This window comes from Cervus elaphus, chromosome 9 (genome assembly GCF_910594005.1).
Source record: "Cervus elaphus chromosome 9, mCerEla1.1, whole genome shotgun sequence".
Taxonomy (NCBI): Eukaryota; Metazoa; Chordata; class Mammalia; order Artiodactyla; family Cervidae; genus Cervus; species Cervus elaphus.
Window position 1 is genome coordinate 49,122,099 of NC_057823.1, and position 10,737 is coordinate 49,132,835.

The following is a 10,737-nucleotide window of genomic DNA, read 5'->3' on the forward strand; positions in this document are numbered from 1 at the left end:
ATCAATAAGGAGAGTTCAACTCAATATTTCATCTAATACAAGTTTAGTTTACGGCAGAAAATCAAAGGTGAACTGTTCGGATGAAGAACCTACAGGCAAATTTACCTAGCTCTGTCTCTGTTATATTCCATTCAACAAATACTTATTCAGTGTCTGTTTTGTGCTTAACACTGTGCTGGGCATTGGGAAGGCAGCCGTGAGCAGGCAGATGTTGTCCCTGACATCCAGCTTATATGTTAGTAGGGGGAGAGAATTTAGGCCATGAATTAAACAGTTATTTAATAGCTCTGACAAGGGAGTTGATCAGGGGCTGTGGATGAATATAACGGATGGCTGATCTCCTTTGAGAACTCAGGCAAATCCATTTTGAGGAAGAGGTATTCAGACCTGATGGATAGGAAGGCATTAGCTGGACGAGGGAAGGGAGACAAACACCTTAGGCAGAGAGGCCCTAAGGATTGAAAGGCCACTATATCTCAAGCATGGAGTACAAGAGAAGTGTGAAGAATTGAGGCTGGAGAGGTGGATGGGGATCAGAAGAGGCTGCATCTTTTTTTAATCCCGAGAACAGGGAGACACTATTGGGGTGGAAGCTGGGGCTGGAGGCAGATACTGGGATCAGATGTGTGCATTGATTGGACAGAGGCAAGTGAAGGCTAGACTTTGTATTCAGGCGATATTGGTGGAGATGGCTGGGGAGTAGATGGAGTAGAGTGGTGTCTAGGAGGTGATGGATTACATATGGGAAGATGAAGAAGAGTTTGGGGTCAGGAATGAGTGTCAGTGTGCATTTTACTTCAGGCAACCAGATGATGGCGCAGTTTACTGAGATGGAGAAAACTGGAGGAAGATGTAATTTATCTGAAAAGGTAGTTAGTCATGAGGGAAAGCAGTTTCTATTTTTGCTGTTGCAAACACTTCTGAACTGGTCATCCTGGTTAATGATAACGGTAGCTCACATTAAGACCACCTACTACATATTAAACATGAGCTGAACACTTTACCTGCAGTGTCTCCCACAATGTTGAAAATCCCATGAGCCAGGTACTATTATCATCTCCGTTTTACAGATGAGGAAGCAGGTTTTCAGAAATCCAGAAGCATGATTGTGGCATAGAGCGGATGGTCAAGGTCAGGTTACTTGGCTCCAGGATTCTTACATTTATGCTGCTTCACCCTAGCTCCTGACATCTGCAACCACTTTCCCTAATTTCCATCCTACCCACCCTCTTACCCCCCATCAGAGATGTGTTCTTAACCCTCTTGCCTGCTCCCAGTGACTGGTTATGGCACAGCTGCCCAAACACCTGTGTCATGAATCTCATTCCTCTTTTCACCCTGCCAGGCCCAGTTCTCCAAAGATAGGTCAAAGGCATCATGGGCTTGGTGGAAGAACAAAGGGCAGGAGGATGTGTGTATATAGACCAGCCTTCCTGATACCATCTACATGTTCAATTACCACATTATAGTCCACTTAACTTGCATATCAGCAGAAGAAAGACATGAACTCAGCCACATCCTTTCCAGGGGAGAATCTAGGGTTAGGTTCCCCATGACAAAGGACCCATTACTGCCCAAATAGGCAAACACTAGCCTCGAGATAGGTATGAAATTATTTAGGGTCCCAGTGCTGGCAAAAAGCAGAACTCAAGTCCAGTTCCTCTTACTGATCCTGCTTGATTTCTAGATTCCAGCTCTACATAGGTCCAATTATTTAGGGCTTTCTTCCAGAAGTATCTATTCAACCCTGTAGATACATCAGAAAGATGGCTTCCAAATTGTCTCCATCTTAGCATTTTTCAGCTTTAACTTCTTGATGCCTTGGGACAGTATTTTATTAAGGCATCCCCATAGCCTCCTGGATCACTCTGGCTTCAACTGATTCTGGTCCAGGAACTTCAGGCCGCCTCTAAGCCAGCTGACAGTGCCCCTAACCCTGGCATCTTTTGTGAGTCAGCTTCTCCCTTAGGCAGTGCTGCCTCAAGCCTTAGGCTCATTTACAATACAACTAACACTTGAGTGCTAGCATGTTAACACTGGTTATGTCATTTGACATTCAACCCTGTAGGGCTAGGTGATATAATCCCTTTTCACAGTTGAGGAAACAGACCAGTACAGATTAAGTAATTTGCAGTGTCACACAGTCAGTGAGCAGTAGAACTGGGATTTAAGGCCAGACAGACTCCAGAGCTGATCACTCTGCATGCTGCCTTGAGATCTCTCCATGGGGAGATGTAGAGGAGGAATACACTAGGCTGCCTCTGTGTTAGTCTCCTATCCCCTCAGCCCCCAGATTAAAGCTGAAGGGTCCCCCGTATCAGCAGTGTGTGATTCCATTATGCCAGTCAGGGCTCTCATACCCTCCTTAATATTTATTCCATTTAGTCTTCTCCATAGCCAAGGGTCACACAGATTAGCTGAGTTACCATTACTGTAAGTTAGAAAGGTTTAGCTGCATTTCCAAAAACCAAACTGTTGTATGAGGCTATTGTAGAATTAGCTCCATTAGGGCTTGGTTGGTATTAGCTCTCTAAGATACGGAAGTCAAGCCCAAGATGAACTGTCAGATGCTCATCTCTGCTGCTTCATGGGATAGGAGCAGGAAGAATCTTGGGCACTTCCAAGGATCCTTCCTTGGGAGTGATGAAGGAGGAGAAATGGTGGTAGGGAGCTCTGGCCTAAGCCTGGAGCTCTAATAAGTCTTTTCTAAGCCTCAGCTTAGATCCTTACATAAGCTTCAGTGTCCGACAACCCTCACAAAATGTTTGTAGAATTGTGTGCCCATATGCATTCGCCAGCCAAGCATCCTTAGCATTCTTCAGAGTCTCAAAATCTGAGTGACCCCTACATGGCTTGGAACTACTTGATTAAATAATCTACCAAATCTCCTTTTAGTCAAACCTTCTCTAAGCTCTAGTGCCCTAATGAGCTAGGTAACTTCTGAAACTATTTTAAGCTGCCACAAAGAGACTCCCTAGAATTAGGTTAACTTTGAAAATGGTCAAGGTTATTACAATTCTTTCTATTCCTCCCAGGTTCTTTGAAATCAGCTCCTCCAAGCTGGGCTTATTCATCCATTGCTTTTCTGCCGTGTTCTCCAGAGCTGGCCTCTTGTCTACAGCTGCCCCCATCACCTGACCCTCAGGCCCCTGCTTCACAAGTTGGTTCTGGTCCAGAAATGACTCCTGGAAGGGCTTAGGCCCAGAGAGCCTCTGAGAGCCATAGAGTGGACGCCTCGTGGGAACGACTGCCCCACAGGGAAGGTCTCCATAGAGCCCTGTTACAGGGAATTGTTTTGTTTTGTTTTTCAGCAGATGAGGCAGCAATTCTTCTCTGAGGTCGGCTCTGAAAACAACTGATTGACTCTGGGGAAAGGTGAAGCTGCTGCTGCTGTAAGTCACTTTAGTTGTGTCCGACTCTGTGCGACCCCAGAGATGGCAGCCCACCAGGCTCCCCCGTCCCTGGGATTCTCCAGGGAAGAACACTGGAGTGGGTTGCCATTTCCTTCTCCAATGCATGAAAGTGAAAAATGAAACTGAAGTCGCTCAGTCGTGTCCGACTCTTAGCGACCCCATGGACTGCAGCCTACCAGGCTCCTCCATCCATGGGATTTTCCAGGCAAGGGTACTGGAGTGGGGTGCCATTGCCTTCTCAAGGTGAAGCTGGAGAGGAGCAAATGTCCGTTAAAACTGACCTGGGCCACTTGGAGGTGGGAGGAGGGCTGTGCTTAGGTCAGCCTGCTCAGGCTCCCCTTTTATGCCCCTTTCCCAAGTGGCGCAACCAATGACCAGAGCATCCTCAGTACTGGGTCTAATTCCGTGAGGTTTTATTGTAGAAATGCGGCCCCTGTTGACCCAGGACACCCTGACCACAGAGTGCTGCAGGTGGGACCCCACCTCTAGATCAGCTTCCCCTTCCTGCCTGCGGGCAAAGAAAACTGGGTCCTCGAACCCGGGCGGGACCCATTTAAACTCTGAGTCCCCTCACTTCCCACCCCAGGGACGAAGCCTCGGAGAGCCATCATTCCTAAGTCCAGCGGAGTTCACACTCGGATCCTAGTGGGACTCTCCAGTGCCAAAGAGTGGGAGAGGCGGTAGTAGCCGCAAGAAGACGGCCACAGGGCCAAGGAGTCCGGACAGGCAGCTCGAACCTAGCTGCGCTCGGCTAGCTGCACACTCCTCTTGCCTGCCCCTTGGGCAAAGTAAGGAAGTCAGCTGGCGGCGAGGAAGGCTTCCTGGTCCCGGCGGATGCGCTGTCTTCAGGAAGGCACCCCGGCTGGTCCCGCTGCCCAAGGGAGAAAACCTCCACCAGGGCAGCAGCACAGTTCCCCGAGACCAGGGGGATGGGGACCCTCTGCAGCCTCCTAACGCCTCCGACTCCCTTGATGCACACGGTGCTGCTCGAGGGCGGGAAGGGTGGGGGGTGGGGGTCAAAGTGCAGTGTTCCCAGGGGCATCAGGCGCACCCTGCCCAGTTCATACCTACTGCTGGTGGCGAGACCGAGACCCGGTGCAGCTACACCGGCCGCATCTTCCAGGGCGCGCGCGCGTCCCGCAGAGAGCGGTCGTGGGGCAGAGCGGCGAAGGCCGAGTGGCGCAGCTGGCAGCCGATGAAGAGGATGACGAGCGCCACGGACAGCAGCAGCAGGAAGAAGAGCAGCAGGTAGGTGGGCAGGTCGGGCTTGGCGGCCGCCCCGTCCCGCATCCCGCGCGCGGTGGCCAGCTCCAGCGGCAAAGCGCCCTCCGCCTTGACCGTGGCTGCCAGCGCCAGGGCGCCGCCTACCGCCGCCTCGGGGCTGCCCGTGGTGTTGAACACGTCGCCGTACATGGCCCGCGGGGCTGCCGACCCCCGGCCGCCTCACTTCGCTTCCATGGTGCGCCCTGCCCGCTCCTCTACGCGCGACCGACCGCAAGCCAGGTGCCTGCGGGACCGCCGGGACTGCGAAGCCCTGGACTGCTTCCTCGCCGCCCCACTCAGTTGCCCTCTCCGCGGGGTGGTGGACCCCAGCGCTCAGAGCTGGACGGCTCGGCACCCGCGATCCCCGGACTTTTCAGGTCTGTCACCGTCGCCACCCACGGTCCTGAATCGGTCACCTGGGTTTACGGCCGTCCTTTCAGTTTAGACCCCAGCTCCGGTGAGCTCCGGGCTCCAGGACACCCCTGGGCTACGGCGGCGGCGGCGGGGCGAGGTGAGTGGTGCGTGCGGCCGCAGCGCGGGGTTCCTGCTCTGCACCTCCAGACACCAGTGCACCGAGGGCTCAGTCCGGGAGTCCCCCGCGGCCTCCCGCTGCCGAGTCTCAGAGCAGTTCTGCAGCCTTGAGTCCCCGCAGAGACACCTGGTGTGCGGCGAGCCTGTCCCCGCTGGCTCCAGCTGCTGCGCTCCAGTCGAGAGCAGGAGACTGAGCTCCGAGGCGGCCCCGCGAGCTCCGGTCCCGGGCGGTGGGGGGCGGGACTGGTGGCGATTGTCCCCGGGGAGCGGCTGCGAACCAATGAGAGCGGGAGAGGACAGGGCTGCGCCTGCCCCGGCCCGGCCTCACATCACTCACGGAAGGAGGGACACGCAGGAAGGGAGGAGGGAGGAAAAACACAGGGTCGCGGAAAGACAGATGGATGAAGAGCCGATTACAGACCTGCGAACAGAGCCACGCAAAACAGAGACAAGATGGACAGCAAACCGATTCGGAGACCAGGCTCAGCCAGGCGTCGATACCTGCTCTCGTCCTTTTCCTGGACATTCTCCCTCCAGGCACAGCCCGGCTGGCTCCGAGCCCCAAGACTGAGTAGTTCTGGGAGGGCCACGAGGCTGAGCGCAAGGGCAGAGGGCTCCCAGAGGAGCTCAGGCTGCTTCCTGGGGACCCGCTCCTCCGCAGTGGAGGGCACCTGTGAGCTCACCTTTTCAGCGCACCTGAGCTGCAGTGCTCTGACACAAAGGGCCGGAGGGAGATGTGGCCCACCTGCCTGTAGCAGCCCTGGCAAACGCTTGCTGGCCAGGACAGAGGTGAGGGGTCAGCAGGACCAAGGGGGTGTCCCCTTTCCAGAAGTCCACAGTCTTCACCTCCTTTGGAAGTTTTCCAAGCCTCCCAGATTAGAATGGGAACCATCACCAGCCACCATGGCCCCTGGGTTCTTCAGAAGCACTGACTGCCCTGGGCTGTCATGGTCTGGCGCGGAACGGAAGGAAGCACTTGCCCCCAAGATTCTGAAGGAGGCACTCCCTCACCGGTCAGGGGTGATGGTGCTTCCTTCGCTTTCGCACCCAGGCACCTCACTTCTCACCTGGACCCCAGCTCTGAGACCCCCACAGGGTGAGCCAGGGCACAGCTCTGTCTCCCCCATACCTTCTTCCCCCATCAAGGGGTACAGGATGTGGGAGAGCTTGGTGAGTGCGGGCTGCAGGAACCTGTGGGAAGATGAGTTTATTATTCCCCTCTCCCCAACTGCACCTCACACCTGCCCACAGGCTTAATTAACAAGGACTAGTAAGGTGTGCAAGGCTGCCCTTGGCCAGCACTCATTCCCTTAAAGCCCAGCTCAGCCCAAGGAGAAACACCTCTGCAAGCTGTTTGCCTAACATGAAAATTTGTGAGCCTAAGCCCTGACCCTACAGAGTCTGACTGCTTGCTCTGTGAGATGCAGGACCTCTCCAGAGCCCCTCTTCAGTGTTTGCCTATAGTTGCATAGACGGGCCTGTGGGGTGCTTCCCTGGGCGCAGAGGGGGATTGTGTGTGGTGTGGGGAGGAGTGGGAACTGGCAGGACTCAGCATGACCCCATCTGCCCATTACGGTCCTGGGGCACTGCCCAGAGTACTCCAAGGGCATAGGACTTTAAGCTGCTGTGTCTGGCTTCTGCTTAGCCCAACTTCTCATTTTCCAGATGGGAAAGCTGGCTCTGAGAGGGGCAAGACTTTATTCATGTTAGCACAGGGCAGCCTCCACATAACAGTGTGCAGCAGCCGTGGATGTGGGCTACTCAGGAGAGGGGCAGAGTCCCTTTCTCTGAAGGCCTGAGCTATTTGAGACAGCATTCTATTCGGCTAGCAGGATCCTAGGGACCTTATGTGAAACCTGGACAAGCCTCCTCAGGGCCACTGTCAGCCACGGGGAGAGTCAGCGTGTGGATTAACGGAGAGGGGTTTATCCAGGTGAAGCCCCCGCTGTCGGTAAGTCCCTGGGTTCTTTGTTTGCTTTTTAAGGTATAACAAAATTATTTTTAGTTGAATATTAATAAATTCTTTTTCATTAAAGATTGTGCCCATCTGAAATATATACAATGAAGGAAAACATCGAAATGTTTTTGCTTTGTAGCCTCAATTTGTGGTTTGGCCTGGAATTTCCTTCATGTGTTTGGGGAATCATGGTGGCCCTGCTGACCCCGCTTCCTCTCTGCTCTGCCCCCAAGGTCAGGTAAGACACTAGGCAGTGGTGGGAAGGCTGGGTGGCTTAGTTGGGAGGGCCTCAGCAGAATCAGGGACAGGCCTCTGGTTTTGGACTATAAAATAAGGGTTTATGGTGGGTGATTTCTGGCTCTGAAGTAGTGCTGTGTTCCCCCAGGAAGTGAGCACAGAGCAGGGGGTGTCTGCAAGAGGGTTTGGTGTGGATAGAGAGTCCCCACGGCTCCATTGCTTATGGTAGGAGCCGAGAAATCTCTAGAAATGCTCATTTGTCCTCAGAGCTGAGGCTTTTCATCATCATATTGCATTTTGCAGAAGTAACACATGCAAGGCCTTGCAGCCTGTGATTGGAGGAGCTGGGACTTGAAACTGGACAGTGGGCTTCTGTGTCCACACACTGAACCGGGCCACCTCCGATTTAGACCAGTCCCAGCAGCCATGGTTCACAGACCTCCTCTTTCCCCAGGCCAAGCACTTGCTCCTCACAGCAACCTGTGAGATGGACATGCTAGCACCTCCATTTCTCCAAGGAGCAGGCTGCAACCTCGAGAAGCGGTGTCACCTTCCAAGGTCACATGGCTGGGTCTGGGCGCCAAGGAGCCTCAGACTTGGCAGCTTGAGCTCATCCACTCAGTTTTTTTTTTTTTTTAATGGACTTAGAGTCTGTACTCATTTTGTTTTAATAATTGTATTTATTTATTTTTGGCTGTGCTGGGTCTTCACTGCTGCACGGGTTTTTCTCTAGTTGCAGAGAGTTGGAACAACCCTCTAGTTGTGGTGTACAGGCTTCTCACCGCGGTGGCTTCTCTGGTCGCCTGCGCTTCAGTGGTTGCAGCACTCGGCCTCAGTAGTCGCTGCTCCCAGGCTCTAGAGCACAGGCTAGGTAGTAGTTGTGGTGGAGGGCTTTGTTGTTCTGTGGCATGTGGGATCTTCCCATCTCAGGAATCAAACCCATGTCTCCTGCACTGACAGGCAGATTCTTTACAGCTGAGTCCCCAGGGAAGTCCCCACTCAGTCTTAAGCTGCTTTTTCTACTGAGAAACTTAGCAAAGAGAGTATGGTCAAACTGCCTTTCCTTTTGGTAAAGTTGGAGGAGGTCTTTTGCCCTTTTGGGTGGGGAGGGGGGTCCTTTGGTCCAAAAGTGGGCACTGTTTCTTTTTGGAAAGTTGTTCAGAGCCCTGGGAGGGCGGTCAGGTTCCCTGAATATTCCCCAGCAGGAAATGAAACAAGACTGGTGCTGAGTAAATGCAGAGGTGAAGTTTACACAGCTTTTTACACAGGCCAGAGTGACCTTCCATTAGGGAGCTTTGTGTGTACCCATACATCTAAGTCGGGAAAGATTACGAAGGGGCTCGGAAGTAGGCTTTGACAGGCAGAGGTCGCAGGGCTGGGACCCCGGCAGGACCTCTTCCCCATTATGTGGTCACTGAGGGACACAGGCTCCCTCCCCGCTGGCCTGTCTGCCAAGAGACCAAGAGGCGATGGTGCCTTTCCTGCCGCGCTGGGGCTATTTGCTAGCTGTTTAATGGAAACTGGGGAGCCTGCAAGCATTGCAGCCCCAGGATTTCATAAACTGTGCCTCTCCGGCGCTCTGTGCCTGGTGAAGCTGTCTTTTTTTCTTCCTCTTGCTAGGGGAATTATTATTAAAGCACTCAGCATCACCAAGAGGCTGGGGTGAAGATCAAGGCTGAAATGTTGCCGTCTGAAGTTGGAGTTCATTGCTGCCGGCGTGGGTCTCCCTGTGAATTACTGCGTGTATTCAACTGCTGTGGACTGGCCTCCGCATCCTCCGTGAATGCTGGTGAAGCTGTTGCTCACAGACCTCTAATTCTAACTATCACCCCGGCAACGTTTGGTTTTGCTGTTTTGGTTTTGTTTTTGAGATGACTTTGGCAACTGTTGTGGTTGGTAACTGAGGTTGCTTTTTAGAACGTCCATTTTAGGAACTAAATAACAAGTAGGCCAAGCCCAAGCTCTGAAATGAAGTGATTTTTCCCAATGGAAACAGGCAGCAGTGGGCTTGGAGAATGGTCAGGTCAGGCCTTGTGAGGGCTTGCAGTCTGGTTTGTGGAGCGGGAAAACTGGAGGAAGGATGGGGAATGAGGGAGAGATGACTCTGGAAGGAGAGAGCTCACTGAAGGGATCGGATCCCAGAAAAGGGCATCTCTACCTCTGTCCTCTGGTCCCACGGGCCTGCCGGTCTCTCAGGATCAGAGGGTGGGATGCAGAGTCAGTGAAGCAATCCCTGGGCTGCCAGGGACCTGACGTGCAGGCTGGGGGTGCTGTCTTTGACTGGTGGTGGGATTTCTCTGGATGTTTTTTGGACAGTCTCACTGGTTAGTCGGAGAAGGCACTGGCTCCCCACTCCAGTACTCTTGCCTGGAAAATCCCATGGATGGAGGAGCCTGGTAGGCTGCAGTCCATGCGGTCGCTAGGAGTCGGACATGACTGAGTGACTTCACTTTCACTTTTCACTTTCATGCATTGGAGAAGGAAATGACAAACCACTCCAGTGTTCTTGCCTGGAGAATCCCAGGGACGGGGGAGCCTGGTGGGCTGCCATCTCTGGGGTCACACAGAGTCGGACATGACGAAGCGACTTAGCGGCAGCAGCACTGGTTGGTGCCTCAACATCCTTCTCTTTGGTCTCAGTGACATATGACCTCACCTGCCTTTCTGGGTCCCTGGGTAGCCTCCAGCCAAGCGGGTTCCAGTGACATAAGACTTGTAGGTTACTGGGACATGTTGCCATCCCTGGGGCCCCATCACCTAGACTCCTCTGGGAAGGTCAGGGGTTTGCCTGAAGGTGAAACTGAACTCCTGCTGCTGCCTGGCCTAGCCGGGTGTTGGGTGGAGTCACCAGTTGGGTCACTGCATGCTAAGGAAAGACCACTGCTCTGGTCAAGGATGGGAAGCAGGCTGAAGCCAAGTTGGAGCCAGCATATGCCGAGAGGGACAAGACTGTTGTTTGAAATCAGTAACCAGACTCAGGGACACCTGGGCTGGTGGGGTCCCGTGGTCCCTGTTCCGGTATCATGGCATGGGGTACTTGGCCTGTGAGGTTACACTTGGAGGGACACTGGGGCCAAGAAGTTGTGACAGGCAGCAAGGCTGGGTGGGTGTATGTTCAGTTAATGAAGAGGCACCCCAACCCACCCCACCTGTGGCACGTTGGAGAACTACTTCATGGAAGGGTCTGGAACTTGGTGAGGCCAGGGCAAACGAACTCGGTCAGGAAGGTTTAGGACACACTCGTCATGTGGGATGCAGGATTATGTTAGATAGCACAGGGGTGTGGTATTAAACAGCATTGAATCACACGATGCAAAAATTACTGTCTTGTAATCA

At 53.3% G+C, this 10,737-nt stretch overlaps 1 protein-coding gene across 1 annotated transcript; it reads right to left on the reverse strand.

The window, feature by feature from the left end:
* Positions 1-3,804: 3,804 nt before the first annotated feature.
* SMIM32 (small integral membrane protein 32) lies at positions 3,805-5,389 on the reverse strand. Its single transcript, XM_043914003.1, has one exon. The coding sequence runs from the start codon at positions 4,824-4,826 to the stop codon at positions 4,515-4,517; it is 312 nt and encodes a 103-aa protein (XP_043769938.1). The 5' UTR covers positions 4,827-5,389; the 3' UTR covers positions 3,805-4,514.
* Between the last annotated feature and the right edge of the window lie 5,348 nt (positions 5,390-10,737).